Source organism: Oncorhynchus tshawytscha, linkage group LG13 (genome assembly GCF_018296145.1).
Source record: "Oncorhynchus tshawytscha isolate Ot180627B linkage group LG13, Otsh_v2.0, whole genome shotgun sequence".
Classification (NCBI taxonomy): Eukaryota; Metazoa; Chordata; class Actinopteri; order Salmoniformes; family Salmonidae; genus Oncorhynchus; species Oncorhynchus tshawytscha.
In genome coordinates this window covers 57,812,809-57,838,943 of record NC_056441.1, presented here as the reverse complement: position 1 = coordinate 57,838,943, position 26,135 = coordinate 57,812,809, and the positions used below count along the sequence as shown (strand labels likewise).

Here is a 26,135-nt window from a genome sequence, read left to right as displayed (position 1 = left end):
CCCATGTATATAGCCAAGTTTTCATTACTCATTGTGTAATGATTGTGTTATTTTTCTATTCTTTCTCTCTGCATTGTGTAGAAAGGGCACGTAAGTAAGCATTTGACTGTTACTCTGTTGTTAACGAAGCATGTGACAAATACAATTTTATTTTATATGAGTGTCTATTTCCAGATCCAGCCGCAGCAGTGCATATATCAGTGATGTAAATTCTGGGTGAGTTTGAACTAGTCTGGGATGAGGGAGGGAAGGAGGAAGATTTCAGAGGAGAGCAGAGACTCCCATCGGGATGATTTCCCTGTCTTTCCCCAGGAGGAAGCTCAGCCTCAGAACTTCTCTATTTCTGCATTCTGCTGTTTAGTTTTTTTTACTTCGTTTTTTTATCATCAAAGGGAGAGGAGGACGTACTTTTGTCAAGAAATTTGGGGTAAAGGAGTATGTTTTGTGAATAATGCATTAGTACTCTTCTGGAGCTCACATTCAAAGGGAGAAGAGGATTCAATTGGGTGATGTTGCTGATACAGAGGTCAGGGGAGTTGGTTCTGTCTCTTGTTTTCAGGTCATTTTTGTCCCTCTGTGTGGTTCTGTGGTTCTGTGGCTCAGTCTAGCTTCAGTCTGCATAGTCAGGCTGTCAAGATTTTTCTTGTCTGTTTATTTTGTTCTAAAGCAAACATTTCATCACCAGCCCTTGCATGAAGATTTATACCCACCAAACCACAGCCACATGACGCACAGACACAAACATACACACACAATCCCCTGTGGATTCACCTATGAACTATTTTTGGTTTGCTGCTGCCTAATGCCCTCTGCACTGAGCAGGACCTTGGACAGAAGATGTGGGTCAATATTTGCTGGGCGCAACACTGCCCCCCACACGCTGTGGCTCACTAGCTCCAATTGGCAGGTTGCACAAGGCATGGTTGGTCAAAGGTGGCGAGTGTTTGCTTGTCGATAGTGATATCAAATCAAACTTTGTCACATGCGCCAAATACAACGAGTGTAGACTTTACCACAGGGGTACTCTTCCCACCATCCCCCATGTGTACTCTGCCACCACACGTGTACTCTGCCACCACACGGGTACTCTGCCACCACACGGGTACTCTGCCACCACACGGGTACTCTGCCACCACACGGGTACTCTGCCACCACACCCCACCACACGTGTACTCTGCCACCACACCCCACCACACGTGTACTCTGCCACCACACGTGTACTCTGCCACCACACGTGTACTCTGCCACCACACCCCACAGGCTCTCTCCCACCACCCCCACAGGCTCTCTCCCACCCCCCCACAGGCACTATCCCACCACGGGCACTCTCCCACCACGGGCTCTCTCCCACCACGGGTTCTCCCCACCACCCCCACACAGGCTCTCTCCCACCACCCCCACAGGCTCTCCCCCACCACCCCCACAGGCACTATCCCACCACGGGCTCTCTCCCACCACAGGTTCTCTCCCACCACCCCCACCACAGGCTCTCTCCCACCACCCCCACAGGCCCTCTTCCCACCATCCCCCTAGGCTCTCTCCCACCACCCCCACAGGCACTATCCCACCACGGGCTCTCTCCCACCACAGGTTCACCCCCCACCACAGGCTCTCTCCCACCACCCCCACAGGCCTCTTCCCACCATCCCCCTAGGCTCTCTCCCACCACAGGCACTATCCCCCCCACAGGCCCTCTTCCCACCATCCCCCTCTCCGCCACAGGCTCTCTCCCACCACCCCCCACAGGCACTATCCCACCACGGGCTCTCTCACCCCCCCCACCACAAGCCCTCGTCCCCCCCCTCTGTCACAGGCCCTCTCCCCACCATCCCCCTCTCTGCCACAGGCCCTCTCCCTCCATGCAACAGTGGAAAGTCTGGAGCCTGTGTGCCTCACGAGAGACTAGGGATAATTACCTGGTGCCTCCGGAGAGGTCCAAGAACAACACAAGTGTCTGTAATTAAAATAATGGCATGCTTCTCTGGGTGAGAGAGTGCAAGCCTAGTGAGACCGAACCATAGAGCCCGACCGCAGACAGACTGATGAAGCCCCACGTCAGTGTTCCAGCCGTCCCGACGAGGCAACGAAACCCTTCAAACCTGAACCTGACACAAAGCTGCCTTAATAGGACAGTCTTTTAGGGAAAGTCTTGTTCCCCCTCAGATAACTTGCAGAATTAAAACAGCTTCTAGTCATCTTCAAACTAGGCATACATGTACTGGGTTGTAACCATCTTTCACAATGCATAGGACCTTTATCAACATTTACATTTCAGTCATGAAGTAGACAACTTAGAATCAGTGCATTCAACCAACCAAAGTATAAAGACAGAAATAAGCAAGACACTAGAAAAGCAATACCATTGTATGATGTTTTATTAAAAAGTAAAGAAAACATACGTCAGCCTGGCTAACTCCTCCCCACAGGCAATGATGGATCAGAAGGTGTACCATTGGCAGTGATGTCTGGGGGAATAATATTTACCTCAAAGAGAAAAAAAAAGGGGGAGATCTAAACTCCCATATCCTTTACATGAGAGCCCCACACCTGTCCAACCAATCCCGACCCCAGTTGAGACTTAATACAAAACAAAAAAAAACACAAAAAAAAGTGTAAAATACTCTTTTAGTTCCTCCAGAAATAAAGCATTTACAACAGACAGGTAATTCTGAGAGCAGTCACTTTCGCAGTCATTTAGATTTGCACTTCCATCTATACATTCAATGTAATTGAACAGCCAACAATGAAATCCCAATCATCTCAGACACAGGAGTTGAGTAGTACAAACAAAAACCTCAAAGCGCTTTTTAAAAAACTGCCCAAATTATAAGAACCAAAATTAAATCAGATCGGTCATTGAATCCTCAATCCTACGTGTCGGAAAACCTAACGTACTGCATAGAACAGCACATAACTGCATACACAGAACAGGGCATAGTCAAGACCTCTGCATTGTAGATCACTACCTAACCTGCGACCTGTACATAGATACCCCAACACCCCATCTGAGAATTACTATAAGGATCTTAGCCACTTTCCAAGGTGACAGTATGGTACACACTCTAGTGATAGTAGAATGTGCATGAGGTTGTTAAGGAAAGGGATACGAACAAGACAAGAGGTTCTCATGAGACCATGGCTTGCACTATGCTGGTTAAATGTGCAGTAGTATAGCGCCACCTGGTGCTAATGAATAGAAACTGAAAGGAATTTGAAGCATAGGGAATAACCTGCTGCTGAAGAATGTGAACCTAACAACACGTCCCATGGTCCACGAACCCTCCTCCCCACACAGACCACACACCTTGGACTAGACCCTAACCAGACTTTGTATGGATGGCATAAAGATGACCGCTGACAAATCTTTGTGAACGAGGAAGTGGTTACAGCTCACAAGTATTTCTCATACACTGCCTTTGAATCAAATTCAGACAGATGTGCAACAAAACACTGAACACGAAAATCACATTTAAAATCAACAAGCACGTTTCCATGCATTTAGACCATGGTTATCCTTGTATGTGGTTTCAAATAATAAAAGCCTATAAATGCTAATGAGACAGTGGACATGTGAAAATAAAGGCAGCAGGCATAGTTTTACAGGGAGAGAACTACAGGGCTGAGTTGAAGGAGAATCAACTACTCAACCTGAGGACATTATGGAGGTGAAAGGTCGGGTACTGCGGCGGACCAGGAATGAGACACTGCAGATAAACATGTGTTTCTGCATCCAGAACAGAGCCATCTGGAGAAAGGAGACTAAAACGTACTGCTGTTTGTACAATAGGTCTTTTCATTGTCAATAACACTGGAAACTGAATTGCATATGTAAAAACCTGGATAATCTGGTTCAATGCTTAGGCAGAGTGATGGCTAGGCTGTGTGTGTGTGGCCTGAAGAAAGAATTCAGACGTATACGCCAAGGACTTTGGTGGCCTCACACGGCTGGGTTGCCCAAAGGCCAGTGTTAAGTCACGTCAAAAAAAGCAAAACCAGAGAATGATGACTGTACATCGACATAGAACTAATTTATCCTGGACAACGGTTACCAGCCCATCTCTCTCAGCCCAAGACGCAACTTTAAACCTGGGAGGATGACTAGAATGTAAGGTGTGGGGGGTGGTTTGGGGGGGGGTCTCTAAGAGCTCTGACAAATCCTCTCGTCTTAAATGTAAATTTCTTGGATTGAAAAATGTCAAAATATTAAATCGCATTACAAATATAAATCAGTTTCTTTTTTCTTACTAAAAAATATTAACAAAACCAAAAATCACAAAAAACTCCATCTGAGAAGTTGAGCCCCATTTCCTCGGAATTGGGAGGTGGATTCTGCTTCATTTAGGGGCAGAAATTTGAAAAGACAGAACAGAAAAAGCACCCTGGACTTCATTAGGAGCGTTTTTGCCGCTTGGAATGTCGGTGGCCGGCCCTGTCCTCCTCGTCACTATCCCCGCCATCAGCCCCACGCTGCAGAGTTCTCCGCTTGTCGCACTCCTCGCCATCGCTCTCCTGCTCCCGGTAGTCCCTCCGGCAGGAAGAGGCCGCCGCCCGCTTGCTCTTCCTCTTCGCGCTTCGCTCTTCCTCGCTCTCCTCCTCTCTCCTCCTTTGCTCCACCACTGCTTTCCTGGGCCGACCCACCTTGCCTTTCCCATTAGGCATCTTCCGAACCTTCGGCGTCTCCTCTTCCTCCTCATCCTCTGAGACCTGGGGGGTCCGACTGACTCTCTTCCGCTGGCGGCGGCGCAGGTAGCTGAGGCCGGGCAGCAGCTTGTGGAGGAGCTCGGTGAAGCTCTGCTCCGTCTTGGCCATGCAGGAGAGCACCGAGCTGCCCGTCTGGTTGTACTCCTCAGCGTTGGAGAACACCAGCTTGACGTCCTCCAGGAAGTCCTGGGCGTGGCGGTACTGGCCGTCGCTGAACTTGGCCTGCATGGTCTGGAAGTCCATGGGGCTGGAGATGATGTCAAAGTAGTCCTCCGCCTCCTCTACTGACACCGGCTCTCTGGAGAGAAGACGGGGAGGTTAGGGGTCAGGTCTACCGTCTCAGATCTAGTTAGCTTGTTACCATTGCTATGGAATTCACATGGACACCTACATTGAAAATCTAAAAATCAACTGTCTGATATTTATATAGTTAATGTATGTTGTTACATTGAGATGGGAGTATAAGTCCAAAGTTAGTTGTACCAGTCAAGCCATAGTTTAAACACTTTCAGGGGGCATTTCCCAGCATGCCAGTCTAACAGACTAGTAGTGCATCAGTCTCACCTGAACGGCCAGCTGTAGCGGAATTTGACCAGTTTCTGCAGGATCTCCTCGCTCCTCTCCAGCTCCAGGGCCTGCCGACGCACACCTGTCTTCGAGCTCTGATGCACCTGCAGCAAACCAAAAAAACACCAGAGTGTTGGGAAGGGGTCAAATGATCTGCATAGAAGCTGGCTTGCACCAGTGCGTCGGAGTCACCAGACCAAAGTCTTTATAACCATGAGCCATAGGTTGTGTTCTCACCAGCTCGTCGAGGTCTGCAGGGCTGCTATGGGCAGCCTTCGGTTTCCTGGGTTTACTGGGGGGAGTATGCTTCTTAGATCCACCCTTACTGGACGCCTTCGATGCTTTAGAGTGCTTGGTCTTCTTCCTTGATCTCACTGGGAAGAAGAGTCTAGTTAAATACACACACCATCAGGAAAACATTTCAGTCAGCCCAATTTGTTGTACCTGTTTGAACTGTAAGAACAGGGATGAAGATATAAATCACAAGTTAAATGGTTAAACATAATTCAGATTTGTAAAATAAATAAATAATAATCTTTCAATAGACATCCTAAAAACAGATCTCCTCTGGTGTAACAGGCTCATCAATGAGCCCAAATGATCAGAGGGAGGGAGCTCTGTGCCTAGTCAAGAGACCTCAAAATGCACGAGGCCGTATCCTCTCTCAGGTTGGTTCGCAATGTTATTGCAGCACTATAACCATCAACCACCCGTCTTCCAAACCCAGTGTGGTTACCTTACGTGCATGCCTAAACTCAGAGGATCACTCTGCCACATACCACTCTGTCAAGCCAAGCCGGGGGTGAAAAGCCCAACAGACCAAAAGGGGGTGGGGGACAATGACAACACTTAGACAATGAAGAGAGGAGAGAATGGGCTCAGAATACTGCACCACATTCCTGTCATTCCCATCGCTCTCTGCACTCGTGAAATGGAAATGTGTCCATTGTTTGTGCTGTTCAGAGTTTTCCCTGGTCTGCTGGTCAGGATAGGAGACAATCTGGGCCCTAGTATTTATGTAAAACCACTGCTCCACAACAGGCCCTTCCCACCCAGTCTTAGAGCCACAGTCCACAGTTGTTCACTTCAGAGTGTATGGGCTTCTGTGTCAACTCTGCACTGACACCGATTCAATAAATATACAGTGGGTGTCATAGCGAAGTATTCACCCTGCCTCGGGATTTGTTTCCCACATTCTGTTGAGTTACAAGGAGAGATTAAAATAGATTTAATTGTGAATTTGTCATTGATCTACATAAAATACTTTGTAAATGTCAAAGTGGAAATAATTCCACAAACGAATACAAATTAAATAATGAAAAAAATAAACCCCTTTGTTTAGGCAAGCCCAAAATAGTTCAGGAGTAAAATGTGGCTTAACAAATCAAAGGTTTATGGGCTCACTGTGTCAAAATAGAGGTTGACAAGATTACTGAATGACCACCCCTTCCTCTACCCCATACAAACAGTGCCTTAAGAAAGTATTCATACCACTTGACTTACTCCACATTGTGCTACAGCCTTAACTAAAAATGTATTAACCCCCCCCACATCTACACAATATCGCATAATGACAACGTCAATGGATAACCATCAGAGTCCTAAATGGATAACAATAACAAATCAGACATTGAATATATTTTTTAAGCATAGTCATGGTAAGAATTATGCTATGGATGATGTATTAAAACCACCCAGACAAAGATAGTCATCCTTCTTGAACTGAAGGACAAGAAGGAAACTGCTCAGGCATGTCACCATGAGGCAGTAGGTGATGGGAGAAAACTGAAGATGGAACAACACCATTGTAGTGACTCCACAATAATGACCTACATGACAGAGTGAAAAGAAGAATACAAATATACATAATACCAAATGCATCCTTTTATCACAGCAAAGGAATACACTGTTTGGCCTAAATGAAAAGCCTCATGTTTGGGACAAATAAAACACATCACTGAGTACCTGCCTCCTTATTGTTAAGCATGGTGGTGGCTGCATCATGGTATAGGTATGCTTGACATCCGCAAAGACTGGGGAGGTTTTCCAGAGAAAAAGAAAAGGGATGGAGCTAAGACTAGGCAAAATCCTAGAGGAAAACCTTCTTCAGTCTGCTTTACACCAGACACCTTTCAGCAGGACAATAACATATAACACAAAGCCAAATCTACACCAGAATTTCTTACCAAGAAGACAGAATGTTTTTTTTGTGACAAATTCAGTTTTTTGGCAAGACTCCCACTAAAAAGTAATAATACATTTTTTTTTTTTTTAAATCAGCAAGGGGGTGAATACTTATGATAGGCACTGTAGCTCGGTTGGGAAAAACCCCTGTACATGCTGGCCACCCTGCCCTCATTAGTACTGTTACATTGGGTTATGATAAGTAAGGCTCCTCACAAGGGTCAATAATACTCACAGCTGTGTCCCACGGCCTTGTAATCAGCATCCTCCTCGTCATCTTCATCAGAGTCCTCCGATTCAGACTCCTCTTCTTCCTCTTCATCCTCCTCTTCCTCAGTGTCCTCGTTGTAGTTTCTGGAACAACATGTAGCCACCAGTATTCTATGTTAAAGAGCATTCATCCAATTGGTACCCAACAACCACCCAACCAGCAAAACAGGCTTCTTTCTTCACACGCTGTAGGTTTGGAAGAACATCAAACTAGAAACAGAATCGTATGATTTTGGGAGTGGAGTCAAAATAATAAAACAAGTATTTTCCAAGTGGCCTATACAGTACCATCTTCAGATTGAAACGGCTTGCTTGTGTTTGACGAGGAACAAGAAAGTTTAGACACAGCTAAGTCTTTAATCCTCCAGTGAAGTGATGCGTTTTATTGTGTGACCCCCTACCTTCCGCGGGAGCAGCGTCTTTGCACGGCAGGCTGGCAGGCGGGGCACAGCCACTCCCCCTGGGGGATGCGGTAGAGGGCGGGGCGCAGACAGAACAGGTGGAAGGCCTTGTTGCACTCGTCACACAGGATGAGCTTGTCATCCTCACCTGAAGACACGATGGAGATTATCATCACAAACAGACTCAGTAAAGAGTCATTAACTCAAGACAATGAAATGTGTATACATAAAGTCACTAAGACCAGCTAAAGTTATTCATATGAAATAAGGAGAAGCCTCTGTACGGAGTTCGTGTGCAAAAGCTCCAACTGAACAAACAAAAAATACCAGCGCTGCATCACTCATAGCCCAGGACTCATATCTACAAGTTAGGACCAGAGGTGGTTACTGATTAGAGGTGGAGGAACTATTGACAGGGACAGGTGTGACAAAAAAATCTGAGTGGTACACAAAAAGGGCTAGGGAGTAGGGGATGATATGGGATTGGACCAAGAAGATGCCCTGAGACATCCAGGGTCATTTGGCTAGGGCTCAGTTTGCAATGAGACAGGTGGTCAAACCCCCAGAAGGGGCCAGAGTGACTTTTGTTTCACTCATTAGCTCACCCATTAGCTCTACCAAAACAAGCATTCATCATAATAATTTATTACCTATATGAAATCAGTCTCATTTCCAAATATGTGCAGTTCAAGATAAGGCTACAGATAAGTCATGGCTAACCTGAAATCACTGGGTAGGTTTCCACTACACCAACTCTGCTAATGTCAAATCAGCAACATGGATAGGAGGGAGTAGTGTATTTTCATACAGGGCCTTGAGTATTGCACTTCTACTTACAGTAATTGGTACTTATATTACATCAACACTTACAGGGCCTTATACTGCAGTATCCTACTGCTAGTTCACCTGTAGTGACACTACCCCGTCCCTGCTCTGGGCTCATCCCCCTGCCCTGCCTGGGACTAACTATGTCCCGCAGAACAAAGACAGGAGGTATCAGCCCTGTCCCCAGAGAGAGTACAGGTTGTTATTGGAAGAGAGAATGTGTTCCAATAAGATAACTGGTTAAATCAAGGTAATATATTTACTAGAGCAAAGCTCAACACTTAGCTGACAAATCCCCAATAGCTACAGTGAAATGTGTTTTACTCTGAAGCTTGCTACAGTCATTGAAATGTAATTTAGACAGTCGGGTAGCATAGAAAAATCCAATAAAAAGTATATATATATTAGTTAATAATTTGTTTCTGCCTGTTCGAAGTCTGACTCAAAGGCCAAAATGTGAAAAATATTGTCCTCTATCCATCACTTTTGGATTTTTTATTTTAACCCCTTTTTCGTGGTATTCAATTGTTTTATGTAGTTAGTCTCCTCTCATCACTGCAACTCCCGTACGGACTCTGAAACACAACCCTGCCAAGCCGCACTGCTTCTTGACACAATGCCCACTTAACCCGGAACCCAGCCGCACCAATGTGTCGGAGGAAACACCGTACACCTGGCGAACGTGTCAGCGGGCACTGCGCCCAGCCCGCCACAGGAGTCGCAAGTGCGCAATGGGACAAGGACATCCCTGCCTGCCAAACCCTCACCTAACCCAAGACGACGGTGGGCCAATTGTGCGCCGCCCCATGGGTCTCCCGGTTGCGGCCCAGCTGCGACAGAGCCTGAACTCGAACCCAGAACCTCAAGCGGCACAGCTAGCACTGCAATGCAGTGTCTTAGATCACTACACGGGAGGCCCAGGTCATTATTTCTACAGTCTCCATTTATTTCTAGTAATTTCAATGTCGATTGAGATTGAATAAACAAACATTTCAGGGGAAATACATTTTTTACTCAAACCACCTCGCTGACCGGATTGAAATGGGCTCGTGGGCCTTGTTTGACACCCCTGCTTTAGTGGATAGTTGTTTGGATGCAAGGTGATTTGTGAATCGCCAAGTCTTCACAGGACTTTGCTCAGGCAGATAATCTCCAACAGGCAGGAAATGACAGTCAAATGCTGTAGTGTAGACCAGGGTTTCCCAGACTCTGTTCCCGGGCCCACCCTGCGTGCCCATTTTGGTTCTTGCCCTAACACTACACAGCTGATTCAAACAACCAACTCCTCATCAAGCTTTAATTATTTGAATCAGCTGTGTAGTGTTAGGACAAAAAACAAAACTTGCATCAAGGGGGGATCCCAGGACCGTGTTTGGGAAACCCTAGGTGTAGATGACTCAATACTGTGAAAAGCCCCCAGGTGAGTGGACCAATTCAGTTGAAAAGTTGACCACGACTCCATTTTGTTGATCCCTGCCTACAGACAGAAACTAAAACAAGAAGCTCCCACGCTGAGGTCTGTCCAACGCTGGTCCGACCAAGCTGACTTCACACTCCAAGACTGCTTCCATCACGTGGACTGGGAGATGTTTCGTATTGCGTCAGACAACAACATTGACGAATACGCTGATACGGTGTGCGAGTTCATTAGAACGTGCGTTGAAGATGTCGTTCCCATAGCAACGATTAAAACATTCCCTAACCAGAAACCGTGGATTGATGGCAGCATTCGTGTGAAACTGAAGGCACGAACCACTGCTTTTAATCAGGGCAAGGTGTCTGGTAACATGACTGAATACAAACAGTGCAACTATTCCCTCCGCAAGGCTATCAAACAAGCTAAGCGCCAGTACAGAGACAAAGTAGAATCTCAATTCAACGGCTCAGACACAAGAGGTATGTGGCAGGGTCTACAGTCAATCACGGACTACAGGAAGAAACCCAGCCCAGTCACGGACCAGGATGTCTTGCTCCCAGGCAGACTAAATAACTTTTTTGCCCGCTTTGAGGACAATACAGTGCCACTGACACGGCCTGCAACGGAATCATGCGGTCTCTCCTTCACTGCAGCCGAAGTGAGTAAGACATTTAAACGTGTTAACCCTCGCAAGGCTGCAGGCCCAGACGGCATCCCCAGCCGCGCCCTCAGAGCATGCGCAGACCAGCTGGCCGGTGTGTTTACGGACATATTCAACCAATCCCTATACCAGTCTGCTGTTCCCACATGCTTCAAGAGGGCCACCATTGTTCCTGTTCCCAAGAAAGCTAAGGTAACTGAGCTAAACGACTACCGCCCCGTAGCACTCACATCCGTCATCATGAAGTGCTTTGAGAGACTAGTCAAGGACCATATCACCTCCACCCTACCTGACACCCTTGACCCACTCCAATTTGCTTACCGCCCAAATAGGTCCACAGACGATGCAATCTCAACCACACTGCACACTGCCCTAACCCATCTGGACAAGAGGAATACCTATGTGAGAATGCTGTTCATCGACTACAGCTCGGCATTCAACACCATAGTACCCTCCAAGCTCGTCATCAAGCTCGAGACCCTGGGTCTCGACCCCGCCCTGTGCAACTGGGTACTGGACTTCCTGACGGGCCGCCCCCAGGTGGTGAGGGTAGGCAACAACATCTCCTCCCCGCTGATCCTCAACACTGGGGCCCCACAAGGGTGCGTTCTGAGCCCCTCCTGTACTCCCTGTTCACCCACGACTGCGTGGCCATGCACGCCCAACTCAATCATCAAGTTTGCGGACGACACAACAGTGGTAGGCTTGATTACCAACAACGACGAGACGGCCTACAGGGAGGAGGTGAGGGCCCTCGGAGTGTGGTGTCAGGAAAATAACCTCACACTCAACGTCAACAAAACTAAGGAGATGATTGTGGACTTCAGGAAACAGCAGAGGGAACACCCCCATCCACATCGATGGAACAGTAGTGGAGAGGGTAGCAAGTTTTAAGTTCCTCGGCATACACATCACAGACAAACTGAATTGGTCCACTCACACAGACAGCATCGTGAGGAAGGCGCAGCAGCGCCTCTTCAACCTCAGGAGGCTGAAGAAATTCGGCTTGTCACCAAAAGCACTCACAAACTTCTACAGATGCACAATCGAGAGCATCCTGGCGGGCTGTATCACCGCCTGGTATGGCAACTGCACCGCCCTCAACCGTAAGGCTCTCCAGAGGGTAGTGAGGTCTGCACAACGCATCACCGGGGGCAAACTACCTGCCCTCCAGGACACCTACACCACCCGATGCTACAGGAAGGCCATAAAGATCATCAAGGACATCAACCACCCGAGCCACTGCCTGTTCACCCCGCTGTCATCCAGAAGGCGAGGTCAGTACAGGTGCATCAAAGCTGGGACCGAGAGACTGAAAAACAGCTTCTATCTCAAGGCCATCAGACTGTTAAACAGCCACCACTAACATTGAGTGGCTACTGCCAACACACTGTCAATGACACTGACTCTACTCCAGCCACTTTAATCATGGGAATTGATGGGAAATGATGTAAATATATCACTAGCCACTTTAAACAATGCTACCTTATATAATGTTACTTACCCTACATTGTTCATCTCATATGCATACGTTGATACTGTACTCTATATCATCGACTGCATCCTTATGTAATACATGTATCACTAGCCACTTTAACTATGCCACTTGGTTTACATACTTATCTCATATGTATATACTGTACTCGATATCATCTACTGTATCTTGCCTATGCTGCTCTGTACCATCACTCATTCATATATCCTTATGTACATATTCTTTATCCCCTTACACTGTGTATAAGACAGTAGTTTTTTTTGGAATTGTTAGTTAGATTACTTGCTCGTTATTACTGCATTGTCGGAACTAGAAGCACAAGCATTTCGCTACACTCGCATTAACATCTGCTAACCATGTGTATGTGACAAATAAAATTTGATTTGATTTGATTTGATTTATTTGATTTGAAAAGTGTTCTTAACGAGATGCTGGGTCACGGTGCTCTACCGCCACCTAATGATAGATTTCAGCACTACATACATATATTTTTTTCATCTGATTGACTTTTGTTCAAATTAGATCCACTTTTAGGATACTATCTTACTAATTGGAATGCCGTTTTTCCATTGACACCATTTAAAATTCCCTCTTCAGTTTTCAGACAGCTCCAGGACATTGAGGATCACCCACCTTTCCTGCGGCACACCTTGCAGCGTGCGTTCTCCGCCGACATGTCCCACTTGATGCAGGCGTCCAGCATGCCCAGCAGCACGTGCATCCGGGAAAAGGTCTGAGCCTCGCGGATCGCCGTCTTCCATTTTTCTACTGCCGTCGCCACCTGCACAGCAGACAAATTACTATTATTGACTTTATTTAATCTCTTTTATTGTATCGATTTTCACAGAAAAAAAAGTGTGTTTAAAATGCACTTTAAATAAACATAGATTTGAAAAGACAGTCCTCCTTAAGCTCAAATACAGCTTGGGGGTAGAAGCAGCCCTTTAAAACCAGATCAAGGGACAGATTACCCTAGCTTCAATCCTATCCTTAACCATTAGCAGGATGAAGAAACATCGGATTCTGGATTAGTCGTTAGGAATACCCCTTTCATATACAGATACAAATCACACTTTACCATAACATCCTCTTTATACCATATTTTGCTTATACCTGAAAGAGGTAAGGGGTACAAATAAAATAAAAACATACTACATTTACAACCCACCTCGAGACCTAGTCATGAAACCTGTATTTTCAGACCCTGTAACCACATGGGTCTGTGAGAAAAGATCTGTTTAGGCGGGTAAATTCAATAACAATATTGTTTAATTAATACCTTCCTAATATGAATTGCAAACAGGCCCCATGGTTTAACCCTCCCCCATACAAATTGCCAGTTACACACTGATATGTATAAAAGGGGTTATACTTGCAAGAAAATTGTAAATAAGAGGCTGTTTGAAAGGGGGTTGCCTCATTTTTAATTACAGGTAACATACCATGTTCTGACTAAAATATGTATTACTCACCCTGGCCTCCTCTGCCAGCTTCTTCTCCTCATCCACCTCCTCAGTCTTCCTGCTCTCCTCCCCTTCCTGCTTCTTCTTTTTCTTCTGCTTGGGGGCCATGAAGCCCTGCAGGAACTTCTTGATGACACAAGCCTGGAGAGTGATGACACACTCCCCAAAGTCCTTCAGGTTCTCCAGGTCACGCACCTGAACACACACAAAGAGAAAGATGTCAGAGGGGAATGGTAAAGTTCAGAGGTCATATTTTGCAGAATGTGCAAGGCACAAAGTCGAATACAGGTAAATGGGCATTGAGGAAGATCTTGAAAAGTTGGTTGAACAAAATAATGTGTATGGCCATTAGTGTTTCCTGACCATATGGCCTGACCAGATAAGTGATCAGGATAAAGTCCTGAGTCCAAACATGTCAATTGATTGTATGAATAAATAGTTACCTTCTTCTCAAACTCATCCATGCTGTCGTCCATGTAGCCCAGACCGCCCTTCTGGAGGCGCGAGGCCACCTCGATGACGTCGCTGCGCATGTACTTGAGCAGCTCCTGGTGGCCGTCGCAGCTCCTTAGCCCTGGGTTCCCCTTGCGGGCCAGGTTGATAGAGTGGAGGATGTCCTGGTACCTGTCAGCGTACATCACCCAGTCAGTCAGTCGCACATATACCTGTACCATGTGACCTAACCAGGAAAAACTCTGGGCTAATTGCATAAATAGAACAAGACAAAAAAACATATATCTATATTTTTAATGTAAAGTGTGGAGTCGAGTGAATTGGTGGAGGGAATGTAGAATGTAACACTTATGTCTCCTCACCTGACTTGCAGCTTGGTCTTCAGCTCGCTTTCTCTCACACCCTGTGCATGGAGGCTCTCCACCAGGTCATCGAGGTCCCGTGGAGCATCACACACAAACCTTCAACAACACAAGCTAGGTGTAATCACATAGTATGCCCTAGAACAAATATAATAACCTGCTCTCTGGTGTAAGTATCGTTTCAACATTGTTATTGAAAGACAAATCTTTTTAGTTATCAAGTCAACCAATGACCATCTCTGCCAGTGAGTTTCTTACCAGAGGTTCTGTCCCTGGTTGGGAGTGGTGGTCTCGATGCAGATGGCGGCTGGCGCCCCCTGGTGGGCTCCCTCACTCAAAGCACCATCTAGACTGCCACTGTCCTCAACATCTGCAGGACCAGCAACAGAAAAGGGTCGTGTTCAGTAGGCACAAACCAAACTTGACCAATAGGAATAGTTTATTTTTCTAGTTTTTCTACAGTCTGCCCTAATGTATATGACCCAGGTTTAACGCTGCAACTACTACAAGACCATCTACTACAACTAATAATATCACTCAATTATATTTAGGGGTCCACAGCAAAGCTGTGAAACATTGTTATTCTCTAAATTCAAATAATTTTCTGGGACATGGTCAAATAACTCACAGCTAGATTGGTAATGTTTCTAAGCACACAGAAACTACAGGACCATGAGTCATTTAGTCTAAAAGAATGCCACTGATTGGCCTATAGGTGGCACTGTTATAAGTAGAGACTAAACGTTGTATGTAGGCGTCTTTTACATGCTGAACAAATTTGCCTCAAGGGCCCATAAATTCCGTCAGGTTTGATTTTCCTCCATTTTGGAAATTTGGGGAAAGAAAATCAGGCCTCTTAACTTCAGGGTTCATACACATTGACAGATAGAATTTCATGACTTTTAACCAAATATCCATGACCAACCGTTAGCGACGTCTCTATATGTGCATGTAATAAAAGTATGCTTAATGTGGCATTGACACAGAGGCTACTCTCTGATCCCAAGTACCATCTCCTGTCGTTGTGGAAGGCACTTAACCCCCAACAAAAGTAGAATACCAGTTAGGCAGCTGTATAAAACACGTGGTCAACACTCAGCATGGAAAGCTACTGGATGTGCAGGCTTTTGATCAAGCCCTGCTCAAACAGAGGGGGGCTGGAATAACAGCCTACACACCCACTAGCTGTCCTGTATAACATTGCGACATTACAACCAAACAAGTTACGCCTTTTGAAATAATCCACTCATTTAATACAGCAGATCAAAATGGCCATGGTAGGCTACAAATCTTTTTATTAAGATGAAGCAAGCACACAAATTTTCATCGGTAAAATGTACCTTTTTAGTTTAGTCATATTTATCTTATCTTAGTGTTTACTTTGCAGGCTGACTAGAATCTATTGAGATGCAATGTCCCATACATTGGATGCCTAAATCAACTGGAAATATCTACAAAAGTTTTGAATCCTAAAGAAAGGCTACATCTAATATTACTGTTTCCAATTCACATTATTATTTTGATTCACATTCGACTCATCCCGATTGAACCAAATCCAAATTAATACAATGGTGAAGTGAAACGCTTGTTGTAAAAAAGAACTGTTTTAAATGAATCAACTTTGCATGGCCTTATTCACAAGTGTCGATGGAAAGTCTTTTGGGACATGCCGACAATATATGATAATAATAGCTAAAAAGTTCAAAAGATATGTTTTGAATTGGCTACCTAGCTATTTGATTGTTCTTTATCATATTTTATAGGCTATACAGTGCCTTCGGAAAGCATTCAGACCCCTTGACTCGCCACATTATTACATTACAACCTTATTCAAAAAACATTTTTACAATTAAAAAAAAAAAAACCTCAGCAGTCTACACACAATACCCCATTATGACAAAGTGAAAACAGGTTTAGACATTTTTGGCCTGATTACATAAGTAATCAGGCCCTTTGCTTTGAGACACTAAATTGAGCTCAGGTGAATCTTGTTTCAATTGATCATCCTTGAGATGATCAACTTGATTAGAGTCCACCTGCTGTAAATTCAATTGATTGGACATGATTTGGAAAGGCACAGACCTATCTATGGAAAGGTCCAACAGTTGACAGTGCATGTCAGAGCAAAACCCAAGCCATGAGGGCGAAGGAATTGTCCGTAGAGCGCCGAGACAGGATTGTCGAGGCACAGGTCTGGGGAAGGTTACCAAAACAATTCTGCAGCATTGAAGGTCCCCAAGAACACAGTGGCCTTCATCATTCTTAAATGGAAGAAATTTGGAACCACCAAGACTCTTCCTAGATTTGGCTGACCAGCCAAACTGAGCAATCAGGAGAGAAGGGCCTTGTTCAGGGAGGTGACCAAGAACCCAATGGTCACAGACAGAGAGCTAGAGTTCCTCTGTGGAGAAGGGAGAACCTTCCAGAAGGACAACCATCTGTGCAGCACTCCACCAAATCAGGACTTTATAGTAGAGTGGCCAGACAGAAGCCACGCCTCAATAAAAAGCTTATGACAGCCTGCTTGGAGTTTGCCAAAAGGCACCTAAAAACTATGACCATGAGAAACAAGATTCTCTGGTCTGATGATACCAAGATTGAACTCTTTGTCCTGAATGCAAAGTGTCACTTCTGGAGGAAACCTGGCACTACCCCTACGGTGAAGCATGGTGGCGGCAGCATCATGCTGTGGAGATGTTTTTCAGTGGCAGGGACTGGAAGACTAGTCAGGATCGAGGCAAAGATGAACGGAGCAAAAATGTATGAAAAGGATCAATTCTGCTCTAGAGTGCTCAGGACCTCAAACTGGGGCGAAGGTTCACCTTCCAAGAGGACAACGACCCTAAGCACACAGCCAAGACAACACAGGAGTCTCTGAATGTTCTTGAGTGGCCCAGCCAGAACCTGGACTTGAACCTAATCGAACATCTCTGGAGAAGTGAAAAGAGCTCCCCATCCAACCTGACAGAGCTTGAGAGGATCTGTAAACAAGAATGGGAGAAATACAGGTGTGCCAAGCTTCTAGTGGCATACACAAGAAAACTTGAGGCTGTAATCGCTACGAAAGGTGCTTCAACAAAATAAAGTAAAGGGTCTGAATACCTAAGTGTGACATTTCTGCTTTGTCATTATGGGGTATTGTGTGCAGATTTATGAGGAAAAATAACAATTTGATAAATTTTAGATTAAGGCTGTAACCCAAGAAGATGCGGAAAAGGTCAAGGGGTCTGAATACTTTCCGAAGGCACTGTATATAGGCCTACCTGCTACTGTAATGTCTGACCGTCTCTCGTTCCTTGAGCACTCGTCTCGCACTCGATGCAAACAGACGCTCTAAAGTGTTATTCTGATCCTTGTTTACATGTTGACTTTTATTTGATCAAATATGTAACCGTGCCTAAATAAATTATCTTAAGAGATGGCGGGCAGGCCTCTGCACTCTAGTTATGAGTCCTTCTGCACTGTATGATATATGCAACTGGCAGCACAAAACTCAAGAGATTTACTGCGGAAGGTAACTTCGATTCTAAACTACATCAAACCACAACCACTGCGCGCAAGCCTTTTTGCAAACTATGTGGAGGTATGGGATCAGAGCATGACAATGTTCTATTTCATACCAAGGCTTGGTGGTTACCAAGATGGAGTGTTTTAAGATGTTTCATATTGAGAGAGGAACTGTTGTCTTTCACAATGGATATATAAAAACAAAAGAGACTTTGTGTAATGAAAAGAAAAATGTCTCCTTGCTTATGTAACAGACATATATGGGAAACTGAACAAACTGAACACAAGCCTGCAAGTGTTTTGGTTCGTCACAAAGGGAATACCCTGCAGTCTCCCTCCGAGCATTAATGCAATGTTGAAAACAACTGGGAACTCAGAAATCTCCAATTTTAGAGTGTTCAAGACAACTGGAAACATGAAATATAAAATAAATAAGAGCTTGAACAGTCATACAACTCGGGAAGTCTGGCCTCTTTCTAGAACTCAGACTTGCTGATGTAAAGATCACCGACATCATGATTTGACCTCATGTTTTTCCTGAGTTCCCAGTTGTCTTGAAGCACCATCAAACTCATGTGAAGCTGGGTTAGGTGCTCTCATCTGCATTAAAACCAAAAATGTTTCCAGGTTGGATTTGAGAGCAGAGATGCACACTGTCGACTACACCCCATGGTTTTCAGACGCTCCGATGCGACATGCATCAAGCACATCATTAGTGGTGGTGAGATAATGTGTCTTATGTCAGACTCATTTGCAAATGACCGTCATAGCTGCACGTTAAAAGTAAGTGACGGTGAGTTGACTGCCATAAACATTGGCCGTTAATAATTACATACATTTCCCCCCCACGTGGTTGGAGTCGCAAACATTTTGGCCAAAAAGTTTAGGAACCCCTAGGTTAAGAGATAAATAAGGAAAGAAGATTTTACATGTCCATTAAAATCCTTTGTAAATCCACTCCACAATGGCTTATCAATACCAAAGTTTCAAGTTGATAGGCAAAAAAATAAATAAGGAAACTATTAACAATTCAGTTTGACTATGTTTTTTTATTTTTATTACCTTTATTTAACATATCAAGTCAGTTAAGAACACATTCATATTTTCAATGACGGCCTAGGAACAGTGGGTTAACTGCCTCGTTCAGGGGCAGAACGACAGATTTGTACCGTGTCAGCTCTGGGATTTGAACACGCAGCCTTTCGGTTACTAGTCTAACGCTCCTACCACTAGGCTACCCTGCCGCCCTGTAACGCTAATGCTCAGAATAATCATGGACTAAAAGTCAGATTTACTCTAAATGTATTTTGACTCATCACAATAGCCCCTAAAGAGTTTAAGAAAATAACACTGACGTATTCAAAGATTGTCACACTACACCAAGATGGATAATAGCCCATACACGAATATGCTAAAAATACCTTTAAAATCTTCTCATGAACCATATGACATGTAAGCCCATGGTTCAAGTCTTACCTAAATTTTAAAAAAGCAAAAGGGATTGATCAAAAGATGAGTTCTTGCCAAATCAGATGTGTCCATTTAAACCACTGTAAATCCACCCCACAGTGGACTATTAACTTGAAACTTGTCATTGCTATTTTAAATAGGCACATAACAGAGCATTCCCATTGCATAAATCACCTATGCAACCACGGACACAGCATTGTTTCTAATTGACATCCCAAAGAAAAACCACACCGAATTTGGTATTGATATCTAAAACAAGGAAACTATAAGCAACTTCTTTGCATATGTAACGCTAATGCTCAAAATCATCTATAATACGTCATTGCTGCTCACAGCTATATTTATTAATTATATTCTTTTACGCTTCTGGGACATGAGGCACTAAACACAGTACAGCTTATGGTTTGCAGACTCTCAGATGTGATGACAGTGTAATAACTCACCGTTAGTCTCCTCCTCGTCTTCAGGCTCGGCTGTAGCCTCTTCCAGGGTGAGGGTGTAGCTATAGTCAATGCTCTCGTGCACCCAGCCCTTCTCTATGTACAGGCCAGGCACCACATCAGAAAACAGCCAGTACCTAACACAGACACAAAGAGCTGGAAGGTCAATACCGACGGTAATATAAACCATCTGTGACATTAATTTAGTTTACATTTGACATAGTTGTTGATTCCTAATATATCCAAAGTCTTGGGACCATTGAGGATGCGTGCACTATACCATATAAGTGATGTGCATGTATCAAGAGTAAACTGTAAATGAAACACCTGAACCGGTTGTGCATCATTGAAGTGTGCGTGCTGACCTGTTATGGTTTCGATCAGTTCCCAGTGGGATTCTTCTCAGCACCAGTTTGGCTTTGGCGATGCCGTCCTGGAAGGCCCTCTCTGCTGCAGCCTTCTGCTTGCGGACACGTTCTTCCTCCGCCTCCTTCTCCATGCGCTCTGAGGGGAGAGAAACTGAATTATTGGTGGCCGGTGACACCAAAAAAGACGCTTTGTTTTAAATAGGCACATAACAGAGCATTCCCATTGCATACATCACCTATGCAACCACGGACTCAGCATTGTTTGGCTCAAATTCAACCATAGTCATCTCATCTTTTCTAATTGTCCTCCAAAACAAAAATCGGGGAGAGGACTTTGGATCGGTCTCCGTCTGTTAGTACGTTAGTCACACGCGACCTCAGATCATATTGGCCCCATTTTTGATGAAACTTGTGTGAATGATTTGTCTTACCATAAAGATCTGGCATTTACAAAATTACACTGATTGGTCAGATATTGGCGCTGTAACAAGAGATTGAAAATGATAAATTTCAAAGGTCAAGCCCCTCACCCTGTTTGACTTAGGGGCCTCAAGGACTCCGCCATTTTGAATTTGCAAAAAACACTTCAACGCTATTCTTCTGGCACCAACTGACCGATCTACACAAAACTTGATGTGGCATCTATGGACAAAGGTCTCAATGCAGTATTTTCAAGACTAATGACCAATAAACTTTCACGTTGTCTGATACAAATGCATATAAATCAGTCAAAAGACATTCATATTATAACAATATTTGGTACACATGTTACAAACACCGCCAAGACATAACATATGCAAGAACATTCATATCGACAACATGGTGGCGATATAACAGACACTTTTAGCTCTCTTAAACTGTTTGACTCAGAGTGATGATATTTGGCACACATGCTCAGGGATGAGTCTAGCTAACCCACGAGATCTCAAACACCAATGTCCCGATTTTGACTAAAAGTGAGCGAATGATGCGTCTTGCCATGGAGATCTGGCATTTACAAAATTACACTGATTGGCTCATGGGAAGCGCTGCATCATTCATGGGGGACGACATGTTTTCTGTTTACATGTTTAAGATTTTTCTATGACTAGTGATAGGAGTATTTCCTTACCATGTGACTTGAACAGGAAAAAAGGCCCAGTCTAATGACCTATAATACTCTCAGCTGTCCTTACCCTTGTTCTGTTTGTCCTGCTCCTCCTTTTCCTTCTTGGCCTGGATGGACATCAGCCTCCTACTCTTCACCGTACTGATCATGTCTTCCGACTCGGTGGCCACCGGCTCCGCGGCCACTGGCTCTGCTTTCACCTTCTTCACCTCTTTCTTAGCGCTTCCCTCTTTCTTTTTCTCCACCTTGGCGGTGGCTGATGGCGTGTCGCCAGCGGTGGCTGATGGCGTGTCGCCACTGGCAGCCTCCTCACCTTTGACCTCGGCTTGTTCCTTACGCCGCTGCTTCTCAGCCCGCTTGCGGTCGTTGACCTCCTTGAGCGAGGCCAACCTCTCCTTCCACAGCTCGGCCGAGCGCTGCTGCATGGAGTCCACGTGGTCCTCCACCGAGTAGGTCATGAGGATGCGGTGACACAGTGCTACCAGCAGGCTGGCCTTCTCCGTCGACGTCAGCTCAAACACCTCCACCGCCTCCAGCTGCTCGAGGAACTCACCGCTTACCACCTGGTCGAATCCCCCTAGGGGGCCCCAGTCATCCCCCCCAGAGCCCTGGCCAGAGTCATCGCCGTGGGCGTCACACGGCCGCAGGCACAGGCGCACCAGCTCCGAGACAGAGTGGAGGGTGAGGGGGATCTCCGACAGGGGCATGTCCAGCTCGCTGTAGCCCTCAGCCAGCTCATCCTGCAGCAGGGTCTGCAGCAGCACCACCAGCACACGGTTCAGGTATAGGAAACCTGCCTTCTCCCCGGCCAGAGCCTCCATCAGGGCCACTGCCGTCACCGGGTACTGGTCATCGGGCATCAGCAGGCCCGCGTAGCAGTTGAGGAAGTCCGCTACCATGGCCACGTCTCCGAACAGGGAGTTGGGCAGGCCCTCTGGCATGTCAACCAGCTTGAAGACAGGAAGTGCCTTGCCGCCCTCAATCTCCAGGTCCTCATAGCGGCGCTGCTGCTCACGGCGCACCTGCAGCTCCTTCTCCCGCCGCTCCTTGGTCTTCTCCCGGAGTTTCTCCCTGATCTCCTCACGCCTCTTTCTCATCACATCTTGCTTCTCCTCCTCGCTCATGGCCGCCCATTTCTTCTTCTGCTCCAGCAGCTCCCAGCGCTTCAGGACCAGGTCTCGGAGCTCCTCTGGCAGCCGGCCCCGGTCCTCAGGCGAGAGGGCCTTGGCTGCCTTGGATATGAGACAGGACATGGCGTTCCTCTTGTCCTCCTTGCCCTTGTGCTCCTTGTAGTAGCGCAGCAGATGCAGGGCCATGGGGTGGAGGGGCTTGCCCAGTTTGGGGGTCCCTGGGCCAGTGCTCCGGGCTCTCTTCTTGGGGCTTCCAGCGGAGAGAGGGTTCTTGGCCAAGTCCAACAGGGTCATCTGCTTCATCTTGGGCTTCTTGGCACCTCCACCCTTTTCATCCTTTTTGGAGGATATCTTCTGACCACTCTTGCCAGGGGTCTTTTTGCCAGCAGCAGATTTCTTATCCCTGGGTTTTTTGCTGGATTTTGGAGAGGAGAGGACAGAGGCCCCACCATCTCTTTTCTTGGGGGTTCCAGAATTCTTTACCTTCAGAGGCGAGCCATTCATTTTCATCTACAATATAAATGGATGCATTATTGATTCAATCCAAAGCAACAGACTAAATCTGCAAATTCTACTGAACATTTACATTCTCAATGGTCAAATAAGGAAAACAAACCCTGTGTTTATCTACCAACAGTCATATTCCAGGTGAACTAAGATTCTTTATAAAACCATGAATCCAGCAAAAATATCTGCAAATCAGATTACATCAGCATGTATAAAATTTGACAAACCTGCATGTGGCCCCAGATCGTGGGGCTCAGGGGCATGCCAAGAGAATCCTTTTTCTTCTCGTTCCCTGAATTCACTCCTCCCGGGGTGTTCGAGGTCTTCAGCTTCTTACTGGGTTTGCCCTCTGTTGAGCTCAGGCTCCTGCGCTTGGTTGAGACTGGATTCTCTGCGAAAAACTAGAAGGCAAAAACTATTAGTCACATAATTAAAAACAAAATGTTTCATAAAAACATGCATACAATGCCTTCAGAAAATATTCACACTGCTCAACTTAAGTCGCATGGACACACTGTGTGCAATAATGGTGTTGATTATTTATTTTAATGACCGCCTCATCCCTGTGCCCAACACATTCAGATAATTATAAGATCCCTCAGTCGAGCAGTGAATTTCAAACAGATTAAACCACAAAGAACAGGGAGTTTTTCAAAATCCTCACAAAGAAGGGCATCTATTGGTAGATGGGTAAAAAGAAAAAGCAGACAATGAATACCCCTTTGAGTATGGTGAAGTTATTAAATTCACACTTTGGATGGTGTATCAATACGTCCAATCACTACAAAGATAGAGGCATCTTCGGAAACTCAGTTGCCGTAGAGGAAGGAAACCGGTTAGGGATGTCACCATAAGGCCAAACAATGGGGACTTTAAAACAGTTACAGAGTTGAATGACTGTGATAGGAGAAAACTGAGGATGGATCAAGAACATTGTAGTTACTCCACAATACTAACCTAATTGACAAGAGTGAAAAGGAAGCCTTTGCAAAATACAAATACTCCAAAACAGGCATCCTGTTTGCAACAATGTTTGCAACAAGGCACTGAAGTAAAAATGTGGCAAAGCAATTCACTTTTTCTCCTGAATACAAAGTGTTCTGTTTAGGGCAAATCCAACACAACACATTACTGAGTACCACTCTCTATATTTTAAAGTAGAGGCTGCATCATGCTGTGTATGCTTTTTCAGAAAAAAGAAAAGGAAAAAAAAAAGACAGTGGACCTAAGCACAGGCAAAATTCTAGAGGAATATCTGGTTCAGTCTGCTTTCCACCAGACACTGGGAGATTAATTCACCTTTCGGGAAGACAATCACCTAAGGCCAAATCTATACTAGAGTTGCTTACCACAAAGACAGGGAATGTTCCTGAGTGGCCGAGTTAGTTTTGACTTAAACTACTTCAAATCTATGGCAAGACCTGGAAATAGTTGAATAGCAATGATCAACAACCAATTTGACAGAGCTTGAAGATATTATATTAGAATGCAAATGTTGGTGGCCTCCCGGGTGGCGCAGTGGTTAAGGGCTGTGCCACCAGAGACTCTGAGTTCGCGTCCAGGCTCTGTCGTAACCGGCCACGACCGGGAGGTCCGTGGGGCGATGCACAATTGGCCTAGCGTCGTCCGGCTTAGGGAGGGCTTGGCCGGTAGGGGTATCCTTGTCTCATCGCGCACCAGCGACTCCTGTGGCGGGCCGGGCACAGTGCACGCTAACCAAGGTTGCCAGGTGCACGGTGTTTCCTCCGACACATTGAAGCGGCTGGCTTCCGGGTTGGATGCGCGCCGTGTTAAGAAGCAGTGCGGCTTGGTTGGGTTGTGTATCGGAGGACGCATGACTTTCAACCTTCGTCTCTCCCGAGCCCGTACGGGAGTTGTAGCGATGAGACATGATAGTCTCATTATTCAACAAGTTCAGGCAGCCTCTTTCTGTTTAAATCCATTTTGTAACCAATGAACACGACCCAGTTACATAAAACGTGCACTTGATGGTCGGAGGTAAACAATAGACATTTTAAAACAGTGGAGAGGACACCAACCTTGTCTTCGCTGATCAGCTTCACATCATACTTGTGCTACTAACAATTGGACACCACGAAATGGGGGAGAAAAAGGGGGTAAACTTCAACAACAAAAACAAAAAAAAAGAATGCAAATGTTGCACAATCCAGGTGTGAAATAGTTTTACAGAGTTACCCAGAAAGACTCACAGCTGTAATCACTGCCAAAGGTGTTTCTACAAAGTATTGACTCAGGGGTGTGAATAGTAATTTAAATGAGATATATTTCTGTATTTCAGTTTCAATAAATTAGCAACATTTTGTAAAAACATGTTTTCACTGTCATTATGGGGTATTGTGTGTAGACCGATGATATTTTTATTATTATTTTGAATTCAGGCTGTAAGAGAACAAAAAGTGGAATAATTCAGGGGGTATGAATACTTTCTGAAAGGCAATATTTTTTCCCGTTTTGTCTTACTGTTGTATTCTATCACATAATCCAGAGCTCCTACACCAACAGGAGTATGTGTGGAGGTTTTTGGACAAACAAACAAAAGTACAAAACACCATAGAAATCCAGGTTTACCTTGTGTGGATCCAGGAGGAAGTCGCTGAATTTGCTGGGCAGGTTGAACTTCTTCACCAGTTCATCCTCCACCACCCAGGGGGCCGTCTCTCCCATCCCAAGCCGGAGTGCATAGTGGCGGATGAAGTAGCGCATGATCTCCTTGGTTGGAGGGCGCTCAGTCCGGAAGAGGCTGTCCACTGGGACATCACTGATGACCTGTTGGTGTAGGGTTTAA

The 26,135-nt window shown here is 45.4% G+C and overlaps 1 protein-coding gene across 2 annotated transcripts in view; it reads right to left on the bottom strand.

Moving 5' to 3' along the window:
* Nucleotides 1-2,357: 2,357 nt before the first annotated feature.
* LOC112265307 (tyrosine-protein kinase BAZ1B) overlaps nucleotides 2,358-26,135 on the bottom strand; it is a 29,946-nt gene continuing 6,168 nt past the window's right edge. For both annotated transcript variants that reach the window (XM_024442473.2, XM_024442471.2), the window contains 15 exons: nucleotides 25,919-26,116; nucleotides 23,557-23,730; nucleotides 21,760-23,332; nucleotides 20,582-20,720; nucleotides 20,220-20,353; nucleotides 15,058-15,169; nucleotides 14,800-14,898; nucleotides 14,428-14,608; nucleotides 13,994-14,179; nucleotides 13,155-13,302; nucleotides 8,124-8,271; nucleotides 7,688-7,806; nucleotides 5,506-5,642; nucleotides 5,266-5,372; nucleotides 2,358-4,999 (listed from right to left, as the gene is read on the bottom strand). In XM_024442473.2, coding sequence (XP_024298241.1) covers nucleotides 4,390-4,999; nucleotides 5,266-5,372; nucleotides 5,506-5,642; nucleotides 7,688-7,806; nucleotides 8,124-8,271; nucleotides 13,155-13,302; nucleotides 13,994-14,179; nucleotides 14,428-14,608; nucleotides 14,800-14,898; nucleotides 15,058-15,169; nucleotides 20,220-20,353; nucleotides 20,582-20,720; nucleotides 21,760-23,332; nucleotides 23,557-23,730; nucleotides 25,919-26,116 — 4,065 coding nt within the window. In that variant the 3' untranslated portion in view covers nucleotides 2,358-4,389. The remainder of the gene's footprint in view (nucleotides 5,000-5,265; nucleotides 5,373-5,505; nucleotides 5,643-7,687; nucleotides 7,807-8,123; nucleotides 8,272-13,154; nucleotides 13,303-13,993; nucleotides 14,180-14,427; nucleotides 14,609-14,799; nucleotides 14,899-15,057; nucleotides 15,170-20,219; nucleotides 20,354-20,581; nucleotides 20,721-21,759; nucleotides 23,333-23,556; nucleotides 23,731-25,918; nucleotides 26,117-26,135) is intronic.